The 24194-nt window shown below is 31.2% G+C and overlaps 1 protein-coding gene across 20 annotated transcripts in view; it reads left to right on the forward strand.

The window, feature by feature from the left end:
* Positions 1 to 24194, forward strand: part of Slc4a10 (solute carrier family 4 member 10) — a 308057-nt gene that overhangs the window by 223704 nt on the left and 60159 nt on the right. For 10 of the 20 annotated variants that reach the window (XM_087199463.1, XM_087199438.1, XM_021265616.2 and 7 more), the window contains 6 exons: positions 2667 to 2855; positions 11576 to 11667; positions 12652 to 12741; positions 17560 to 17717; positions 21238 to 21325; positions 23922 to 24068. In XM_087199463.1, coding sequence (XP_087055589.1) covers positions 2667 to 2855; positions 11576 to 11667; positions 12652 to 12741; positions 17560 to 17717; positions 21238 to 21325; positions 23922 to 24068 — 764 coding nt within the window. The remainder of the gene's footprint in view (positions 1 to 2666; positions 2856 to 11575; positions 11668 to 12651; positions 12742 to 17559; positions 17718 to 21237; positions 21326 to 23921; positions 24069 to 24194) is intronic. The other 10 variants (XM_087199486.1, XM_087199476.1, XM_087199457.1 and 7 more) reach the window with 3 other exon arrangements.

The raw sequence follows: 24194 nt of genomic DNA on the forward strand, positions 1-24194 counted from the left end.
ACATTGATGGTTATAACTGATACATATTGACTTATCATTGTCATGACTTTTTCTTTTTGTTGGATTTTCTCCCTTTAAATTTAATTTCTTGTCTTGTCTGATGGATTCATTCTGCTTTGCTTCCTGGAGTTGTGAACCTCATTGTCTGTTCCTAGGATATCATCTAAAATTTTTTGGAGTGCTGGTTTGGTATTCATGAAATTCCTAAGGTGCTCTTTGTCATGAAAGTATCTTACTTCTCCATCAATTTTGAAAGATAGTTTTGCAGGATGCATCAGTCTGGGTTGGTGTTTGTTTTCCTTTAGGGCTTTCAATACTTCCTTCCAAGCTCTTCTTGCCTTGATGGTTTGTGTTGAGAAGTCTGCTGTGATTCTGATGGCTTTCCTTTGTATGTGATTTGTTTCTTTTCTCTGACTGCTTGTAGAACTTTGTTCTTCTTTTGGGTTTCTGGAATCTTAACAAGTTTATGCCTATGTGTAGATTTTTTTTGATCAAGGCTATTTGCAGTCCTATAGGCTTCACTTATCTGTATGTCAGGTTCTTTGCCCCTGCTTGGGAAGCTTTCTGCCATCATTTCTGTGAACAGTTTTTTTTTATGTCATCTGCACTCTCTCCTGTTTCTTCCTTGACTCGGATCCCTCTCCTTTGCATCGTGTAGCAGCTGCTGGATTGATTTCTCATGGTCCCTTGTTGGTGGTCTCTCTAGAAGGAGACCTGAGACCCCGGAAAGCACCGACTTTTAAAGAAAGAAAAGGAGACAGCCTGGGGGATGAACAGCAGTTTAATTCCTCTGGCACTATTCGACAATCACAAAGGAAAGAAGCAAGGCTTTTATACATGTAGGAAAGCAGCTTAGTTATTCTGGCTATTGTCTTTCTGATTTTAACCTCTGGTGACAAATGACTTTAAGTGACTTATAAAAGCTACAGGCGAATTCAGAAGTCCCCTGTTTCCATTCACCAATCCCGTACATCAAAGAGCACACTGCAGCCCTCTTCTTATCAGATAGTATCAAGAGAGCAGGATGACTTTAGCCAAAATCAAGCCCACTGGCCCACCACAAACATCACAGATGTGCATAGTGAGTCGCATCTCTCTTAACACCTGTAGAATCATTGGGTTACGGTCCTCTGATCCCTGGAAATGGTAAATAAGAAAACTAGGAAAACCTGTTTTGCTCCCATGAAACTTTCACAAGGTCTCTTAAAGTTTTCTGGCATTCTTTTAACAAACAGACTTGTGGAATTTCCCAGAAACGACTTAATTTTCTTAGTTAACAAACTTCTTGTGATCAATTCTTACAACTAGATAGCTGAATTCTACAATTTCCCACAGTCCCTTACTATTTTGAAGCAATTTTTCTTTTCCTGGTCACTAATTGCAATCTTATATTCTATATCTGAAATTCTGTCCTCAGATTGGCTCATTCTGCTGTGTAGACTTTCAATGGAATTTTTAATCTCCTGGAAATCTGTTTGTACCTGTTTTATGGATTCCATTTTTTTCCTATCTTGGGATTCCATCATGTTCCTCAGCTGCTCTATTTTTTTGATCTGTGTCCTCTCCAGATTTATTAATCATGTCTTGCACTATGGGCACAATCTCTGCTGTTACCTGAGAAATTATTTCTGATTTCACTTTTTCCAGATCCTCTTTTATTGCCAGTTCAGGGAGTCCACATGGTTGAGTATCAGAGTGTTCCATCTCGTTTCCCTTTGGTGTTGCTGTAGGTGATCTGAAAGTCTGGTTTTGAAACTTGTTTATGTGTCTTCTCATTTCGATGGGGGCAGGGGGTACTGTTGGCACCCACACTGCTCACCTCCTCTGCACTGGGAGGGGTGGAACGGTGGCCCAGAAGCCCCTTCCTCTGGGCTGGGAGTGATGGAATGGCTGGAAGCCCTTATATAGGTGATATTTGTATTGCTAAGAAACTTAAAGTGCCTTTACCTATCTACTTATTTTATTTGTATTTTGGGGGCTATGTATGGTAAATAAATAAATAAAGGCTTAGTTATAGCCTTCTGAAATCTTGACTTCTCTTTCATGTTTTACAATTATAGATTTTTTAAAAAGTAAACATATTTTCAAAGAAAACTTTTACAAAGGGATGACTTTATTTCACTATGAAAGAGAATTGTTTTTTCTCCAAATGCACATGACTAGGTAGTTGCCTAGGCCTCTTTCCATTGGATTTTTACTTATGGACCTCTGCTCACTTAAAGAAAAAACAAAGAAATTATTTTCTACTAGAAAATGGGAGAAAATCATATTGAAATAATATAAAACCACTTCCTAGGTTTCCAAATATTAATTATTCTTATACTACTCCTATAAATTCTTTTCCATGCATGTGGAGAACATTTCTTTTCTAATACAACTATGTCCATTTGAAAAACTAATCCATAAGAATTATATAGTTAAAATTCATTGAGTGGTTCATAGTGAAAGTTTATATGTATTTTTATATATGTATTTCTTGTGCAAATTTCCTATAAAGGAAAATAAACTTCTGTTTGTCAACATCACACTTAGAGATTTTTAAAGGAATCATTCCTATTTAAGATGAATAATATTGTTCAGGTTCTGCATTTTTGTACTCAGCAGTTCTCTGTTCATACATGTATGACAGTAGATTATGTTTATATTCTTTTGCCTTCCCTCTTCAGATATGGTACTTGACCAACAAGTGAGCTCAGGTCAGCTGAATGAAGATGTACGTCACAGGGTCCATGAGGCACTGATGAAACAGCATCACCATCAGAATCAGAAGAAACTCACCAACCGGATTCCCATTGTTAGATCATTTGCTGATATTGGCAAGAAACAATCAGAACCAAATTCGATGGATAAAAGTGGTAAGTGTTTCTTTATTGTGTTCTTTATACTAATATAGGTCTCTGAAATATCAAAGTACTTGTAAATCTATAACATATTTTATTTGAAAATGATTTATGAAATTTATATTGTATAATTTGTTTCTTTTTCTATGTATATGCTATACATGTGGTCTTATCATCAAGCATTGAATTGTAGACGTTTTAAAAAAGATTTTAACTTTCTTGAAAGATTCATGAAAGAATACAAAGAAAACATATTTAACAAGAACTTTGAGATTCAAATGCAGTAAACATAAATTAAGCATCTGTAACAATATCCTAGTGTCTGCATATCTTGAGAAAGCAATATAATTCTTTGAATTATGCTATAGGTGGCCCTTTAGTTAAAACAACATGATCACCATTTAGTGTTTGTGGCAAATGACACACGCTTTCTTTTGCTCATAATCAGTAAATTCCATTAGAGATAATGATTGGAAAGACCCACTGCTACCTTGCATGTGGCTCTTCATAACAGGATGCCAGATTCCAGTGCATGAGCTCATTACTGTTTGCAGTGCAGCATCTTCAGTGTCCAGGGAACCTCTTCACTTGCCATTTCCACATGCCAACATAGATGAGCACTATTACTTCCCAGCAATTATGGCAGACTGTTTTGTTTTTCCTATAGCCTTTGTTTTCTTTTGCATCCGTTTCATAATTTATACAGGGAAGTTGTTTAGTAATCTCCTGATATCCATATTTTCTTAGTGTCATGACAGAAAATGAAATTACTATGAAAATAATATGAATTTGTTAATCTTCCATCAGCTCTGTGGAACTTTTGCATTTCTAAAAGATGAAAATTAATGTCTTTTCAAATATTTTACTAAAAAGACTAATTTCCCCAAAATGGACTAAAACACATGTATTGAAAGCATGGACTATCTTGTGCAATTTTGTTTGTTTTTCAAAAGTTTCAGAGATGCCTAAATGTATGAAAATGAGTTTTCTCTAAACTTTGCTTTGCATAGCAATTTTAACCAGTTTTCATACAATTGGATCAAATATATATAAACAAGTATGAAAGAGATACTTTAAGGTGTAGGTGCAATTTTCTTTCAGAATAAGGACCAATCTTAAATAGCAAAATTATATTTTAAATACTTATTTTTAAGGTCTTTCAAAGACTGAATGTAAATTATTATTGTTAGATAAAGAATCTATGATTATGCATACATAAAATTCACTAAAGTGTTATGAGTATTTTGTGATGTACATCAACTTGTATTTATGGATTACACTGAATATTCTGAGAATGTATAACTTGTTTTGAATCAAATCATATATTTGAAATATATTCATATTCTAAATATGATTTAAAACATGTGATTCACATTAATGAGAAAATGAGACATATAATTTGAGAGATAAAAATTTTAGTGGTTTTTGTTTTTGCAATGCGAGTATTTATTTGGGTTAATAATGTTAAGAAAATTGACTCAGATATTTACTAATTTTAAATATGGGCTTGTTCTACACAATTTTGAAAACCTTAACAAAATATACCTATGAACTAACTTTATAAAAATTCAAGCACAGTTTGGAAACATAAATTTTTTCATTACATTTATTGGAAAATAAAAAATATATTTCTATCAGGAAGACATGATCTTTCTTCAAAAAGCCAATAATTTTGGATTTTGAATTGCCTATAATCTATATCTAAATTTTGTTGTGAATAATATTTACTATAGAAAACTTTCATTGCATTTCTCTTTTCTTGAGGGAGGAGTGTATGGAATTTACTGGATCAATTCTTTGTTGTAATATCATGCAGATCTAGATTTACTGTTACTACTTTAAACTTCTGTTAAACCTGGAAGAGATGATAGAATTACAGCAGTGAATCACACGTCTACATATAGATACATACAGATACAAGGTTTTCTGAGAGCTTGCTTTTTGTCTTATTCAGGAAATAGCTTAGTTTTTCCAAAAAGTAGGATCTGAGTGATTCTGTTACCATCTGTACAATCAGCCTTTATCTGAACACATACAAATCTTTTTAGGGCATACGTTAGGGTAATAAAAACTTGGAAACACTTATAATAAGATTCATATATCCAATTAAGTATTGTTGTAGAGTATGCTGTCAGAATTGGTTTTCTAAGCCTAGGCTTATAACACCTCCTTATGACTCTGTTTTGCTTCCTCACACACTTTACATAATTATGTGTGTTGAGAATTCTGAAAATATGTATAGACTTCACCAATTTAGAAATAAATCTCCTACCCAGCAGTGTAAAAAAGTGTGAAGGACCTTTACTACTAAGGTTCTCAATCTACTTATGAACTCTAAAAACTGCCAAACTCTAGATAAACAAACAAATTGAAATTCATAGCCATAAATACAGATTTGACATTTTGCTTCAAAACATGCAATAGAGATTTAAAATTTTTGGTGCAGTAATACAGAGAGATTCAAAGCCATTTTTAAACATCCAAAAGAGTAAAAATGATATTCTTATTTAAAAAACTCCCAGTAAAATATTTCATGCAAAAAAAAGATTGACTTTTTTTTTTTTAAGATTGTAGAATAGGAATTAAAGTGAGAATTTTCTAGACACTCAACAACAAAACATTTGCTTTTAGAAACATAGAGATAGATAAAGGTTTTCTCCTCTTTTTAAAATGCGCTTTTGCTTTAGGGGCAAAGTAATTGAAATACCCTCAAAACTGAGCTGATGCTTGACTAAAGAAGTCTAAAAGAGTCATTTAGAACAAAGCTTTTAATTTCCTTAATCGAATTGTTTTCTGAGCAAGCTACCTTGATAGTATTCCTAAGGGTTAAACATTCAGACACTGGGCAAGTATTTTTAATATGAATCTTTCTCGATTTATAATTAGGTTAACAAGATAATGTATTTCCTTGTTTTTCTTCCCCAAGACCACATTATTTTCATACTTCTTTTAGTAATTTGTAATAATTTGTTAATCTCATTTCCAAATACACTGGTTTACCATTTTGTATGTTTTACTTGATATTCTTTGTATTCTATTCATGACTAAGATGCAGAATACTATGGATTCACCATGCATTTTTAATGTCGCCATGCTGTGTTTAACTTTCACTTTTCATTAAGCATCAAAACGTGAGAATTAAATGCCTGATTCTGATGTTTCAATAAAAAGTGTCAGTTATATTTGGCAAAACAATGGCAAAAATAATAGAAAAGTAATATCTACTTTGACATTTGAACCCTGAAAAGGGTAAGGGTGGCAAGTAATCAAAATAAATTTTTCAAGGATATTCAAATAGTTCCTTGAAACTAGAAAGATTTTCTAAAAATAAAAATAAGACTTGTGTGATCTAGAAAGTAAAATAAATATGTATTTACATTTAAGTTATACATTCACATACTGAGACATCTGTATTACCAATATATTATAAAATGTTATTACTCTGTGAAAACTTTTTATTTTTGAAAATAATGTGGGACTCTTAATTTCCTTAGGTATAGGGTATTGTCATTCCATTCTATCCTTTACTAATAATTTATAATTCTTCCTTTTCCTTCACATACCTATTCTTCCTCCTATTCAGAAGGCTTGCCATTTATACTTTTAATTTATAATCTCAAAAGAGTTACAGAGCAGAAAGTCTTTTATTCATTCTGCTAAGCCACAGATTACTGGAGAACATTTGGAAGAATGGGATATGTGTTGACTCTTTAGATCTTGGTAGAGTTCATCCCTTAAAACAATGTATACATATGTATTGTAAATGATGTTTATTTATGCTTTTGGAACCACAGTTAATTGCCTTACACTTCTTTTACAAATGCTGTGCTTTTTATTTCCAGATACATAATGTCTTTATGTGCTTAGATATTTATGCTTTCTTGCTTTTTAAATATTGTAATCTCATAAATAAGATACCCAGGGTTTAATATTTATCCTTAATAATGTTCTGCCTTCAAACAAAAAGATAAAGCTAGTATAATAATTCTAGTATTGCTTGAGAGAAAATAGATGAAAGAAGTAAACATTTGTTAAATGAAGGTGATTATTTTCTACTCTTCCAAAAAAAAATCAGGATGATATTGTTGACAGAATTGATGAATCTGTTCAAAGGCTGTATTGTTGCTGAGTTTTGGAAATCAAGACTACATCTTCACAATCAACATATTTCTAAGATGATGTGTTAAATTTGTTACTTCTTATATTACATTAATTTATTTTCAGGCATACTAATTTTTTCCAAGTTTAATTATGTGCATACTTTTCATGTTTTTGAAATATAGCTCACCTAATCAGCATTTTCTAAGTATTTAGCCTTTCTTTCTTCATGTTTTCTATTCCCATGAATAAATGTATTGTTACACATGTATGTAACTTTGTCATTCATCCTTATATTTCTTTATTTTGCTCTGTCTTGTGTCTGTCTCTAACAGGCTCATCTCATCTCTGTACCTCCCTCATCTCCTACCCTTTGGGTACTCTAAATGCGTTGAAGGTTTCGAGGTAGTGTAAACCAGCTTGGTCTGTAGGTTAATAGTAATGTACCTCCATGTCTTCATCCCAGTTTCCTTCTTGTACACATGATTTACAGTGGACTAAACAGGAGCAAATAATGATATACTTATGTGATATATTTTTTTACTGATTTGAATTTGGCCAAATAGAAATTTAAAAGCTGCTATTTTACAATACTTACATTTACTTAAAAAGAGAACTATATGTAAAGACTTAACATGAATTAATATAATAAAAATTAATATAGTATTTCTTGAGAACATATAGATATGTTTACATAAGGTATTTCAATGATACTGATATGACTTAGTCATGAAATAGTACTTCTGTTATAATCTCGTATTTCTCCCCCACAACTTTATCATGAAAGAAATGTCTATGCATTAGACTTAGTGAAAAATTCACGGTATGACAAGTGGAAGCCAGGCTTATATTCTCTAGTTAGTAGTCATTTGAATTATAGCATCTCAATTTTTTCCAGTGCTTGCCCCACATCTTTATAATTTGTCTGTAAAAAATACATGAACTGTAATAACTTTGTATATGATTCTTACATTGAAATCCAAAGGAAAAAATCAATTCAGAACTCAAAGAAAATTAAACAGATATTCACACAAATATTACATAATATGCATTTTAATTGATAAGATATAAAACAAATACTGGAATTTTGGATTAAAATGAAGAACTCTGAATTTGACAAATCAAAGAATATACATGTATGATAAATAGAGAAGGATGGTATTAGATTTCTCAAATGCTTATATTTAAATAGTCACATTTAGTAGTTAATATTAATGATTTCCACTTTTCATCAATTTTTAAATAATTTACCCTGAATGTAGTGAAGTTACCAAGTTAGTAAATGTCTTTTTTTTACAGTCATGTTATTTTTCAAAATTATGTAGATATTATAGTAAAAAAGGTAATTAAGCATTGCAATGATATTCACTTATAGGGAATATTAATATGGGTACTTATTACTGGACAAAGTAAAGGCAATATAAAAATAGGTTAAAACATTTGTAGCATTGTGACATAGAAAAGTTATTAAAATCAGAATTCATAAAGCACCTATACATATGTGACTTCTAATTTCTAACTTTATACTATTTTTTTGAGAAAGTAAAATTTCTAGTAATTTCTTTGTAATAACTTTATGAAATAACATCCTCTTCTGACTGAAGTAAAAATTCTACACCTGTAAACTGTCATTTGACATCAGCAAGAAAATTAGAGATGTCTTTTCAAAACCTAAATTTATTGATTATTTTATGAAATAGTGTTTGAGTTCATGATTGTCATTTCATATCAGCAAGAAAATTAGAGATGCCTTTTCAAAACTTAAATCTATTGAGTATTTGATATAATGGTATTTGAGTTCATGAAATTAATTTTGAAATCCAAGTCCAACATCTTTTCCTGAAAAGTAGTAATACTTGGAATAAACTAAAAAAAAAAGACTTATTTAAACAAAGATTGTAACTGGCAGCAGAATTACAAAGATTATTTTAATATGTGAAGTTTCTAGGTCTTTGGACTATAAATCACATGCAAATTTTAGTTTTGTATATACAGCAAATAAAATTTTAGGCTTTATGTAAAGTCTTCTGTTTTTTTCTAAATAACCCAAAATAAAATTATTAGTTTAATTTTTATGTAATAAACCTTTATATTTTACTGTAACCTGGCAAGTTGTCAAAGTTGCCTTGAACATACACACATTAACGTGTATCATTTCATTTAAACAAATTAATATATATTTAAAGAAATAATACCAAGCTTTAAAATGTCTTTAAACTTTGTAGGACTTTATTTGATAAATATACCTACCTAGTCGTACCAAATATAAAAGATAAAAAATTTGTGTTTTTTATTCCTATATAGACTCATACTTTTTATGCTTTTTTCCTGCATTAGCATACATTCTATGTACATATCTAGAATCTAGAGATAGCAAGGAATTTACTATTATCTAATATGTTTCCTGGCTAAATACTCTTAACTAAGTCATAGTCAGTATCACTTAAAATGTTCAGGAGAAGTAGTTCCTAAATTATTTCCTGATTATCAACTTTATAAATTAATATTTTATAATTTTAAAAATCATCTTAGAATAAGAATAGCATAGAACAGTAAATATCAAAATACATTATTACATATAATATTAATGCATACTTAAAATTATTTCCAAGAGGAAATATGTGTCAATGTTTTAACCATATTGAATGAACTGGTGGCAATTTATGAAATGTTCTACCTATATGAGTGAAAACAAAAATGTTCAATTCAAATCGCAAGTTTCAATACATTTTCCCTCGAGTTTAATCTCTTCCAAGTTGCTGATTTTGCACTGAGTTGTTGACTCTTCATTTGTAGATGTTTGCTTAAAGAATTAAGTAATTACTTTTCCATGCAGTAATATACCAAGTGAAATAAATTATTGTAAGAAAGCAGATACATGTTTATTTAATTTTCCCATGACTTGTATTTCACCACTCAATTTTACAGAACATTCAATAAATTTAGGCTTAAATATATCTAATGTTCTAACTCATAAAAATACAGAGAAATGATGTGAAACTGGTGATTGAAGACATCTGTTAGTAGCACAAATGCATTATGTAAAAGGTTTTTTAAAATTACAGTTATTATTTTGAGAATGGTAAATTGAATGGCTGCTAATGAACAGTTCACAGTCATAGCTGCACATTGCAGTTAGAAATGGGAGAATGAAAATGATTTATTTGGCTTGCCTGACATTTCTCTGAAGTTAAAACAATTTCCCTATGAGGTAAATTTGCTTTTAAAAGTCATTTTACTTTTATCTTCATCAAGTATATTATTTTATTCTTAAATGAGAGCCTAGCAGTATTTACTTCTAGAAGAATATTAAATCTATTACTTTCCTATAATACTTTCAAACCATGAATGATGTACCTACTAGCACATGACTCCTGTCTAAGAGGATTAATAGTCCAAAAAGTAAAATTTTAGTAATATTTGAAATTAAGTAATTAATGCTTTTAGTTGTACTTAGTGATTTCTAGGTAACAAAGAATAAGTGACCTTTCAGGAAAGAATTGAAAGAAAATAGGTTTTTGTAAATGCTGTAGGACTTTGAAGAAGTTCTCCAGTAACTGGGGAAGGTCATAATAAAGGAGAACTTGTATTAAAATTGAATGTTAAGCAGGTGGAGAGAGAAGAGCTAGGCAGAATATTTTTGATGTCTAAGACTGATGAGAGTAAGAACAGTATTTTTCAGTTACTGAATTAAGATCATAAATACAGTCAAAGCTTCAAAGTAGAGTTGTCATTCACTTCACAGCAAAAGTAGCAAATCAAGATAGTGAGAGGTTAGGGAAGAAGACAGACACATGTGGGAGTAAGTAAATCTGGTTAATTTTCTCTTTTCATTGCTAACTTCATACAGGTTTTAGATAGAATATTTCATAGTTAGTGAATGATGGAATCTAACCATATCTAGCTATCGTCACTTTCCCAGTTCTATTACCACTTAATAACATTTTCCTTATAATCAAGAATAAAACTATAAAATAATGTTTGGGTTAGTGTTAATGGAAAAGTAAAACAGTTCTAATTTATCTTTTCTCATACAGTAGACCAGTATCAATATGCTTATCTAATTGAGTAGCCACAGACATAAAAATCATATTTATAACGTGTGATGTTTCTAATTCAACTCCTAATATAGAATTCTCTAAAACTTGTTGCTGAAGAATATATTTGATTGTCTTTTTAGAGGCAATAGAATCTAAAACTATTACATGAGATAGTTTCAGATAAATATTCATATTTTATGTTTTACATTATAAATTCTTCAATCTGAGCTTAAATGTTAATAGATGTTTATCTTTTTATATATACCATTTGTTTTGGTTGGTACTTAGAAATCATTGATGGTATAAAATCATGGTTAAATTTAGATATTTTAAAACATTTTTTTCTTCAGGGAGAGTAATCTTTCAAATTTTAAGGCAAAAATTACTTTAAATTTTCTTGACTGTTTTCTCCTATTTCTATCTGTAACTAATAGTAAGAACTTTTGTATTGATATAGATCTTTTTATATTGACCCTTCATGCTTACCTCATAAAACATTAAGAAACATATCAGTGTAGTTTAATTGAAGTTCTTATTTCATCCATTATGTCTAGAACTGTGGAAGTAACTGTATTCTGTAATAACGATTTTTTTTAGCAGGTCAGGTTATTTCTCCTCAGTCTGCTCCAGCCTGTATTGAAAATAAAAATGATGTTAGCAGAGAAAACAGTACTGTTGACTTTAGCAAGGTAAGCTTTCTTTCTTTCTCCCATCTAAGTAAGCTGCTAAATTGCTGCTAGAAGTTGCTATCTATTTTAAGAGGTGTTGACACAATTTTTTGCATGTACTATTTTTTGTTTCTTGCTCAAAGCTTGAAGTTGTTATAGATAATGTTAGCATTAAATCCACATGCAACGTTTTGCTTATTCACAAAACTGAATATGTAAGTTTTTTGAACAATTTTCAGGATTCAGCCACTTGGTACAATATATTTCTTCCATTAAAATGAATACCTGGACTTCCCAGGGCATTTAATAGAAGTTTAATCTATTGCTTAAAAACTTTGCTAGCTTTTTTCAAAATCACTTTTCCTCTGTGTAAATCCAAATAATATAATATAAAGTTTGATTTTTATTGTAATTCAGAGAAATGCTTTACTGTAAGGAAATCCTAGAAGGACACAATAAAATGAAGTACAATTTTGAATTAAAGTAGAGAAAGGACTGACTATGTTGAGAGATATACCTAATTGGGGAGAATTTAGATACAATCATTTACTGAAGTGTATTTAAGAAAATAATAAATCAATGAATACATGGGATTTTAAAGCAAATTCCTGAAATTACTTCTGTTCTATTGTAAATTCTCAAAACTAAGAGTTGAATAGAAAGAAAAGTTTTAATAGTGGCTCAATATAAGGAGGGGGAGCAATTCTCATTATCTGAGTGGCTGAAACAGTAGATACTTAGAGCTAATATTTTGATAAAGCCTTAGTGTTGGAGATGATTGTCGTAGTGGGAGGAGGTGGGAATGGGAAGCAGCAGTAGAGGAAGTAGCCTGAATCAAGGTTCTCAAAAGACTTTTTAGTAATTAGCTCCTTGGACCTGTTTCAGAATCCTGTAACAATGCCTAAATGATCTAGGTCTAGTTATGTGCATGCTCTCCCTCTGGTGCCTGATGGAGTCTCCTGGGAGCATGGTGTACCAGCTTAAGCCTGTTAATTATGCGTGCAGGGACTGGGAGGCCAACAAAAGGGGCATACTAGTCCATGTGGGATGAAACAAAGGCATGAAAAAGGACCTCCACACCAGCAAGAGAGAGAGGTGAGGGCATCCTCGGGCTATATTTCTACAGTGGTTCAAAGTTCATTTCACTGTATGGAAGCATGTGATTCCAATATTAAACCAGTTAAGTGTATTCCATCTGCCGCTCTAAAAATTTATCTTTTTAAAGCATTGCATCTTCATTCATCTGCAAGTTGGAATAAAGTTGTTACAAACTGCCATACATTTAATTTCTGATATCCTTAATTTGAAATAATATCTAAAAGCAATGGCCTAAAAGTTGATTATTTATTTATGCAAGCATTAACAGTATAACAAGGGCATGTTTAACATTCTCAGAAACAGTGATTATAAACCTCACAGCTCATCCTTTAAAATAAATTACCTTTTAGCTTTTTAAAATAATGTAACCCTTATTCTGAATTGTGTGTCTCTATATCATTTCATTTTTTTGTTTGTGTGACCTATCTTTGCAGCCTTCAAAAGTGTTTCATCACATATGAAAGAAAATGAAGATTGTCAGTTGAAGACAGTAGTTTCATCTCCAGGTCCCCCAAATAATCAGAGTGAAAAATAGATTTTCTTCCCTTTAATCTTTTTCCACATCTCATCTTTGCATTTCCATTCATTTGCCCACTTAATAGGGAAGTTAAATTTCTGTTGCCTTCCCCCTAGTTGCAGCCACCTCTGTTCCTGTCTCTTGTCTGTAGAATGGTATGTTGGAAAGAACATGAATTCTGACTGTAACATTTATGAACCATCTAATCTGGGAGAAGTCCTCTAGGCTTCGGCCTTTTAATTTGTAAAATAATAATAATAATAGTAATAATAATAATAATACGTATTTGTGATTCTCTTGTGAAGATTTAATGACACGTTATAGAGAGAACCTGGTGGGGAGCTGGGCGTGTACTAGATGCTCAAAAAGGTGGCTGCTGTTATTATCATTAATATTGGTGGATATATAATACTGTCAAAATAAATACTAGACCAGATTTAATGTTTTGGACCCTATTGGATCTTTAGTACCTCAAGTAGTGTTTGTGATGAATATGTCTAATGAATCCTATAAGATTCAAAATAATTTAAGCCTTTAATTTTAGAGTTTAAAAACAAACAAACAAAAAGAAACCAAATAACAGTCCTGGCTTTGTAACCCAGGAGGGCAGAGAAGTAGAGATCAGCAAAAACAGTTATGATTTATTACTATAGAAAGAATTTTTTTGCCAGATTTTGCAAGTTCATGAGTTAAGGTTTTTTTAGCCTAATTATTTCAGGTTGGTAATGAATTTATGAAGCTCAGCTAATCTCCAGATTGCTTTATCCACTTAAATATTTTAAGTCTTAACACATAACTCCAAACCCTAGTAGTATTCTGACACTTAAAAAAGTTTTTTGATTTACTTATTCACTTCATGTGATTACCAATGTATGCTTCCTACCTTCAGTCTCTATATTTTAACCATTCCCATGGATAGGCCCATCAACTTTACTCATTTAAACATTCATTTAGAATATAATCTGATTTGCCACATTTTAGCTCTTTTTTGTAATGCATTTCAAAGTGGGTATGTGAAGACATTATATATGCCTCTTGTTTTTAAACTGACAGAAAATGACTATTTTATGTCAATGGTATTCTTTTTTATTTCAAATGACTCAAAGAAGGTTTCACATAATTTCTTTCACAAAAAGAACTTTCTTCTACATCTATCTTTAGTGTGTGAAACATATGACAGAGAATTGTATTATTAAATCCTAGAACTGTAGGAAACTTTAGATATATCCTCATTTATCCAGCAAAAACCTGAATCCTGGAGAGATTAAGAGAACTGGTTAAAATCTCTGGTTAGTGTTAAAGCACCATTATTTCCCCAAAGAATCTCTATTACTTTTATTGTGCTTCTACAATAGGTTTAAGACTGAAACAGCCGGGCATGGTAGCATATGCCTGTAATCCCAGCACTTAGGAGGCTGAGGCAGGAGGATCTCTGCAAGTTTGAGGCCAGCCTGGGCTACATAGTAAACTCAAGCCCAAGCCCAGCCTGAACTACACAGCAAGATCCTATCTCAAAAAAAAAAAAAAAAGAAAAGAAAAGAAAAGAAAAGAAAAGAAAAAGAAGATTTAAACATTTTCCCTAAATTTCTGTCTGTTTTTCCTTCAACCTTAACCATAAGTGTATGGCTTGCCCATACACTTCCAATTCCACAATGACCTTCTGTATAATTTTGTTCCCTAGAGATGGCCTATTTCTCACCCACAGCTTATAGATCAACTGCCCAGAAGAAAGGCTCTTCCTGTCATAGCATTACAGTGAGGTCTGGAAAGTCCAGTAGCAAGAGTCTAAATCCAGATTCAGAAGAGTATATAGTTTGAATTCTTCAAAGTCCTGTTCAGGGGAGCTAAAATTTCCAAGATTTCTTTCTGTCCATTTCAAGTATTTGAGTCCACTTGATGTGGTTCAGCCTAAATCTCCAGAGCTGTTTTTAGGTAGTTGTAATTGTGGTCCTTAAATATGATCTTTTGTCATATTAAAAGGTAGGGATGTTATATAGGTCTACTCCAGTAATAATATAATATATAACAATGTAATTATATAATCTTACCCCCAGATAGATGTCTACTCCATGAATAATAAAATGCATAGCATAGGATGTAATGGCTATTATATATAACTATAATTTCTTATATTTTCAATCAAAAGATCAATTTATTCATCTGAAATTAAGTTCTGTATATTTGAATGCCTTTTCTAAATAACAGATATCAGTGATATATCAGATATTACCTGATTTTAAGTGTGTAAGGGCCATATTTTTATTTTCAAATAAAAATAAACTATTTTACTGTACTAGGTACTTCTTAATTTAATTTAATTTCATCTTAAAGGAATTATTTCTATAATTGTCATCTATTTGAGGGACAGGCTTTATAATAGGCAGCATTTGGCTGTGGCATTTTTTCAGCAATTAATGAATTTAAGAAAGTTTTCTAGATGAAATTTAAACTTGGTATTATGAATAAAACTCACATTTATTACCAATTATAGTTCCTTTAAAAGTTATTTTCTTATTTTAAATTTTGTTCTAGTATATTAATATTGCACTATTGTTCTTTCTACTGGTGCAAAATTTAATTGTTTATTCATATAAGTTCTGAAAGACTTATGAAAATTAGTTTTTTTATAGGACTAATTGTATATGGGAAATATTTTATTCTCATTTTAGAATTTTAGCATTATAGTGAAAATGTAAAGAATTACTAATTTAAAGCATTTTCAATGTGTAAATTTCTATTAGTTAGAAAAATAAATATAAAAAATTCTGTAAGTTCCATAAAATTAACCTTACTTATAAAGTAAATTTGTTATCTATAAATTAAATGATAGATTTTATAACATATCCATAAAATATTCCAATATACATCCTTTATGAATTTATAAATTTGTATGTGGAAGTATATTTGTGCTGTAAAATCTTTGGAGTTTATATTTTCAAGTATTTCTTTTTATAGGCAATTTTGCTTTGATAAATTTTCTTTTTCTTAATAAAATACTGGTTATATTTGATTTTTAAATTAAGTAGTGCAGATTATTTTTAATTTAATCCTTGTAATAACCTATATATTTCACATTCTAGATTTTATGTTTTTGTCACTTGTATCCTCAGAAAGGCTAATTCTTTATAAACTATCCAAATAGTTATACTAAGGTCAATTTCAGAAAACAACAGATTTAATCTAGTCACTATAGTTTGACTAAATTTTCTAAAGTACTCTTAAAAGTTTTAATTTTTTCACTTTCAAATTCTTGGAAAAAAACATACTCAAATTATTAAACCTGTGAAAGAATAGTATGGTCTAAAAATATCTTAGCCTCGCCCATGTTTGCCAGAGCTCTTTTCTCTTTCTCTGGACTAATCCTTTGATCTTTGGCCCCCATTTCATTAACAGGAGAGCATAAAACCAATTATAAGAGCAGATAAAGTCCTTTTCCCCTAAAAATGGAGTTCCATAAAAAGCAACTCAAGTGAATTAGAAACAAGAAATAGGCTGTGTAAATTTTACTTTAAAGTCACTGCTTAGTTTTCACTGTAGCCCCATGCATAAAAATTGATACTTATTCATAGGAAGGATATTTTACATTCATTTTTCAAATGCCACTTTACTGTTAGCATTTTTTTCTTAATGATCACTTTTGTTTTATGTTCATTCATTTCAATCAATGACATCCCATGTTAGAAATTCAACCATGAATCTTCAGCAACTTAAAATGTTAATACTTTTATTCTTTTTTTCTCTATTCTCCTATATCTAAATTCTCTGATGAGAAACTGAAATTGAAGAATTAGAAGACAATGTTTACAATATGAAGAGCACAGAAAAATTAGAATAACATGAAGTCTAAAGTTATAACTTATACTGTAAAAAGAAGCATGGTTATATTTATCTTGAATAGCCATAAGTTAAGTACTAATTAATGGAAGTGTATTGCTTAAAATTAAGGTAACAGCATAAAATATTAAATTTGTTGACAACTACAAATTAAATTATGGTTACAGTGTATTTATTTAATTGAGAACCTATACTTCCCTTTTGAACACTTCAAGATTGCTGATTTTGTAGAAGCTTCTTTTAACAATGATGAGTAGAAAAATTAGAATATTCAGATTATTGGTGATAAGTTAAAATAGTCCACAAAAAGTTATTATTAAAAAAAGTAAGTGAGAAATTTAAGTATGTGTATTATTTAAACCAAATGTATTGATGGGTTATTATATATGGAACACTGTGGTAAACTATGATTTACCAAATTTTTCTAATTTTGATTTACTTTATTTACTTTGCAATGCTTGCAGGTTGATCTGCATTTTATGAAAAAGATTCCTCCAGGCGCTGAAGCTTCAAACATCTTAGTTGGAGAACTGGAGTTCCTAGATAGAACTGTAGTTGCATTTGTCAGGTTATCTCCAGCTGTTTTACTTCAGGGGTTGGCTGAAGTTCCAATCCCAACCAGGTAAGAAATATGAAAATGTCTTCTACGCTTTTCTTAAATAATTTTTTTGTGGGAGAAAATAAGGATTAAATATAATTTCATGTTAAACTTTTAATGATGAACCAACAAGTCATCCAATAAACTATTGTTTCTTGTTTGTGGAGGAGGAAACAGTGTGCTTTAAAAAATCATTCTGTCCTTTCTTCCTCCCCTTTCAACTTATTTGTTGTATGTTAGACATATTCCTCATCTCTATGGATCCTAGTCTATATAATCATACCAATTTTATTTTACACTTTTGGTACAAAAAGTGACTAAGTGTTAGACTTTTATCAAATATTACATTAAACTGTATATTTAAGAAAGAGAGAATCCTCAAGAGTGATCCTAAAAAAGATTAGTTTCCAAGATTTAGCTTATGTTTGAGTATGCCTTCAAAATGCATGTGAGTGGCATCATTGGGATGGGCCTGGTCTATTAAATATACTGTATATTTCAATCCTTAGCACAGTCTGCCTCTTTTACACAGAGTCTGAAAAATCACTGATAGTAGCATAATGGAAGTATGTTTGAATCTAAATCAAAAGTAAATGTTTAACTTTATTACATGAACTTGTTTTTCATTTAACTATACATAAAAACTAATACCTTAGGGATAATATAAACTAAATTATATTGTTTATCATTGTTTCCTAGTTTAAAGATGTAAGGTTATCCACAGATAAAATTGAGAAAAAATAAAGAATAAAAAGAATATTGACTTTAACATGTTAGGTTCCTAGAAATTTATCCAGAGACCTCCTTTTGTTTCTTACTTTTGCAGTCAAATGTGATTCCTAGGTACAGATGGCCTTTCACACTAATTTCATTCCCATAGCAAAAGATGTCTGTGTAGGTTCCCATTTTCCACTCAACTGGCACCCTTTGCTTGATGCTATAACTGCCTAAGATGCTGTTGTTATGGTTTCTCTTGCAAAAATTAAATTTAAAATGATGAAATGTTCAAGTGCTACGGCAAATGGGTTTATAGAATTTGTTTTCTCTATGGATTTCTTAACTTAAAATAAACTTAGAACAAAGCAGATTGTATCACTCCATGCTTTGATTATGAATAAGATATTCCAGAAATTTGGAATAGTGCACCCAGGAGAGGCCTCATTTTGTAGGGGCCTCTGTGCCTGGAGTGGGATTCACTGTTGCAGTTCCCGTCTGACTCAGGTTTGAGGGAGAAACCTAGTTACCATTCAGATCGGATCATAGAAGTTTCTGTTAATCCTATTTGAGGGCTACTGAGATTTCTGCTACATACCAATTTTATTAAAAAGGGGAAAAGTTGAACTGAGCACATTAAGTTTGATTCTATGAAGGTTTATGAACTGTATGAAGGTAATGAAGCTTCATTTTTCTATGCACAATCTGTAACCTATTTAGAGTTCTTAGAAATTTAGGGTTTGAATTTAACATGTCAAATTTGCTAATTGTAGGGATATTACTTGAACAGTTTAGAATTATTTTCAGTTGTCCCAGAAGTTATTCTGTTCCACCATTTGGGAAGGTGTGTGAGCAACTATTAGTATATGATAACTGTATGACAGTGATGGCTCCTGTATTTCAAATGAAAGAAGAGAAAAATTCCCAGGAGTAGAGAAAAGTAAAAATGGGGTTATATTCCTTCACTTTGAAAACTGTTAGGTTTCAGTGACCTCATTTCATACTGACAAAGCAAAATGTGTGTAGACACCAATTGAGGAAAAGTTAGAGGCGCTGTGGAGCCATTATATGAGGAGAAATTCAAAGGACTAAATACTATTTAGTTAGGAAAGGTGAAAAATGGAAGAAGATTAGCTATACAAATAGAATAAAGAAAGCCACTGGGGCTCCTAATTATCCTTTCTTAGAAGGACAAAAAGGGATACCATGAGTATAATAGCAACATATAGTACAAATGTCAGAAAATAATTTTTAGGACTTTATAAATAGCCCTTGGAATGAAAACCTAAAATATAGCAAGATGCACATAGGTTAGGAAATTTCTTAGCAGTATTATAGTTGATAAAATATCTGCCACCACATTCAAGTACTCCTTAATACATAGTAGACATTTCTGTATTATACTAATTGACCAGGTGTGTTAGTTACTTTTCTCTCATTGCTTCGACAAAATACCCAACACCCAACGTTAAAGGAGGGAAGGTTTATTTAGCTCACAGTTTGTAGAGGTTTCAGTCCATAATTGGCTGCAAGGCAGGATGGCAGAGGGGCAACAGTTCATGGTGGTGGAAGACAGCAAAAGCAACAAGAGAGCTTAACAGCATCTTTCTGCCTCCTTTATCCCATCCAGACTACCTGGATTAGGGCATTGCCAAACCAATCACTCATGTGTACTGGTTTAGTAATCACATGCCCTTAATCCCAGCATCACACATTCCAGATTTGGCCACCTCAGAAAAAGTTCCACACTTTTGACCACATGAGGCTTTGAGGAAACATCTAGACCCAAACCATATTCCTGGGATTCAGTTACAACTCAAAAATTAATAAATCTTATCCCTTAAGATTCTATAATACCCGTTGCATGTAAAAACATGTGGTCTTAACATTTACAGTTAAATGAAGGATAGAATTAAAGTTAACTATTTCAATATACCTTATAGAGCTATTATTCCTCATTCTTAATAACATAAACCATTTAGCAAATTCGCACCCTAAGACTGTACTGCAAAATATAAAGCATTCTCTAATTTTCACAGTTTCCAATAAGCATTGACCTTTTCTTAGACAGGGCAATTACCAGTCCTCTAAAGTTAGAGTTTGCATTGATTTCTTTAAAAGGACAGGTTGTTTTTTTGTTTTCCTTTTTTTTGGTACCAGGGATCGAACTCAGGTCCTTGTGCTTGTGCAGCAGGCAGCCAAAACCACTGAGCTAAGTCCCCGGCCCAAAAGGACAGGTTGTAATGATGAATCTGCCAGACCTTCAGCCTAATTTAGATGGAATACCAGTGTGCAGCTACCATTTTTATTTCTCTAGCACTGAAATTAATAGGTGATTAACTTTTTTCTGCCTAATTGATCTTTGATTCTTCATATAAAATTTACATATTCCTACACATTTCTGATCATATGTTCTCTTTGTTTATATTACTGTTACCTTTTTCCTTTTAAACTATTCTCTATTTATATATAATTGATTTTCTTCCTTCTGATTCAGAAAATTTTAGTCAGATTTTGCATTCCTACCATCCTCTTCTAAGAATAATAGAATCCTTAAAATTCCCCAAAATAACAGTCTAGGCTGTACAGATAACTACATTGGAAAACATAGAAATAAAAACAACTACATATTCACACTGCTCAAAGATCTTATGTGGAATAGTCAATCATTTAAAATTGTTTCAAGATAATGTGTTTTGAAAAGCTATGGAAATATTTCACATAAAATTCCTCATTTTCATTAATTCCTTTGAGATGAATGATTCTGTACTATTGAATTAGTTTTGTATTTCTACCTTGAAACATTTCTCTTTTTTCTTCTTAATTACAGATTTTTGTTCATTCTTCTGGGGCCCCTGGGAAAGGGTCAACAGTACCATGAGATTGGCAGATCAATTGCAACTCTAATGACAGACGAGGTATTTATTTATTTGAAACATTTTCCCTCTAAATACACCTAACTTTTGGAGGTGCTATTTTCACAACAGTTTGCTGTGAATCCAGTTTCTCTGTATTGAATCCAATTCTCACTATCCAATTACCATGAGAAAAATTAGGTCAAAACGAATAATAAATTAACACAAATTCATACAATATTCTAAGGAAAATTTTGTGATAACATTTAGGATATATTAATATTCTCCTCATAGTACCATTCTTAATATCATTGCAAATTTTATTTGGAGCTAAGTAATTTTAAGATCTAAATAAAAAGAGATAGCAGGTTTTTAAAATAGTATATGTGACACCAAAAAGCCATGAAACATTGGTCAACTCTACAGTTGCCTGATGTATATGTAGATGTTCCTAACTTGGGAATCTTCAGACTATTAGATGGGTTGTAGATAGATTTTAAGGACCTTGCAATTTCTCTGATGTAGCACACTATTTTTTTTGGTAAAAAAGTTTGTATGTAGATTTTGTTGGACTAGAAAAAGCTTTCATCAGTTCCTCAAAGAGGTGAATGTCTAAAGAAAAAGTAAGATCTTAAAAATAAGAACATAAAAAGAGTGTAATATAACTTTTCTTTGACTTGTATTCCTCAGTCTAATATGGGAATTTGTTCTTATTGTTAAAGAGAAGAGCAGATGTGAAAGATCACAGAAAAACATTAACTCAAAATCAATAGTAAATGTACAAATGAGATTATGCATTGTTTAGAATATCCCTAAATAATTTACTAATGTATTTATTGTAATACATGGCTAAAAATCTTTAAAAATTCTATAACAAGAGCAATTAGGCCAGGTGGGGTGGTATAGCCCTGTAACCCTGGTTGTTCAATAGGCTGATGCAGGAAAGTTCCAAGATGGAGGCCAGCTGGGCTACTTAGAGAGACTCTGTCTCAAAAAAGGGAAGAGGGTTAGGGAATAGCTCAGTGGTAGAGTTCTTTCCTAGCATACATGTATGAGGCCCTGGTTTGTTTGATAAATCAGTGGCTTATGACAGGGAAATTTTTATTTTTAATATTTAAAAATATCTTATTCAAAACACAACTAAACCATTACTATATTTTGATATTTTCATATTATTCCAAGGAAGGACTATATTTATTGTATCGATGGTATTTTGTGTTCTTAGATGGAAAGTCAAGAAAAATTCTTCAAAAAAGTTGATCACTTTGTCAGCAGTTTAGATTAATGTCAAACCAGAAACTGAAAGAAATCATCTAAAAGTGGAATAGAATATTTGAAAGCAAAATTTTCCCGGAAATTTTGCGATATTTTATCACTTTAAAACAGCACAACATAAAGAATAATAAAGAAATCCCTACCTCAAATATTTTTCTGTTCCATTTTGTCTTATGTGAAATACAAAGTATCAGAAATGCTTATATTATGTTTAGTGTAAATCAGTTTTCCATTTTATTCTTATTTTTTTCTTTCTTCATTTATTAATTGAGTATATCATTTCTGTTTACAACAGAAGAGGTCAGATTATGCTTTAGGAATAGCCAACTAGAATCTCAGTGGCTTAAAACAACAAATGTTTATTTCCATCATGCTGAATGTCCAACATAAGCTAGCTAGGATTTCTGCTCATTAGTCACTTAGACACTCAGGCTCACAAAAACTCCCTTTTGTACTTATGTTTTTCAATCCCTAAACCAGACAAAAAGTAATATGGTAGTTCACATACTGGTGCTTTCATAACTTCTAGTCTAAAAGACATAAATACACCAAAATTGACCACACCCAGTCCAATGTCAAAGAAGGCAAAAAAAAAAAAAAAAAAAAGCAATCCTATTATGTGTCTCAAAGAAGGCCTGGAATATTTGTTAATAGTCTTAATGATGTTCTATGTGTGTACATATCACATACACTTGGATCAAAAATATACTTTCTTCACTTTATATGTCCAGAAAATACTAGTTAATAATATAATTTTAAAAATGAAAAAAAGTTAATCTTTATAATCTGATTGTGGATGCCAGGGTACAAACATGAAATTTCTAATATATCCTAAAAATTTTGATCTTCATTTTTTTTTTTTTGATCTCCACTTTTTATCAAGGATTTCCTCCAGAAAGTTTTATTTTACTCACAGGTAAATAATCTTTGTGTAGCTGGGTGTGGTGGTGTATGTCTCAGGGAACTTTAGAGGCTAAGGCAGGGGGATCACTGTGAGTTTGAGTCCAGCCTGGGCAGCATAGTTAGTTCAAGCCCAGCCTAAACTACATAGTGAGATCCTCACTCAAAAACAAACAAGCAAACCCAAACCTTTGTGTAATTTAAATCATTAATGTTAGTTTTATAAGCTTCCTTTCATTCTCTTTTCCCTTTCTTTTACTTCTCACTTACAGAAACTTCAATTCTCATTCTGGCATCCAAAGAGAAATAGATATCTGTGTGGATTCATAAAATAAATTATAATATTTTATATTTCAAACTTCTTTAGAGTGAGGGCTGCCTATTTCTTCAAAATGTTAGAATCAAATGTAAGATACCTGGGAACTGAATGCATCATTGTTTAATACTTTTTAAAACTGTGAATGATATTTCTTTTCTCCTATAGGTATTTCATGATGTTGCTTACAAAGCTAAAGATCGTAATGACTTGGTATCAGGAATCGATGAATTTCTGGATCAAGTTACTGTCCTTCCTCCTGGAGAATGGGATCCAAGCATTCGAATAGAACCTCCCAAAAATGTTCCTTCTCAGGTACGGATATTTGAAAACATTTTTTTAAATCCCATTATTTTTAGTCTTTTAAATACCCATTAGAAAGATTCAAGTGATTTAAATTTCTACCTATGAGATACAAGAAGCATGAATTTACAAAGTCTT

This window comes from Heterocephalus glaber, unplaced genomic scaffold, assembly GCF_053883595.1.
Source record: "Heterocephalus glaber isolate CG9 unplaced genomic scaffold, H.glaber_assembly_v1.0 deba00000347, whole genome shotgun sequence".
Lineage (NCBI taxonomy): Eukaryota > Metazoa > Chordata > Mammalia > Rodentia > Bathyergidae > Heterocephalus > Heterocephalus glaber.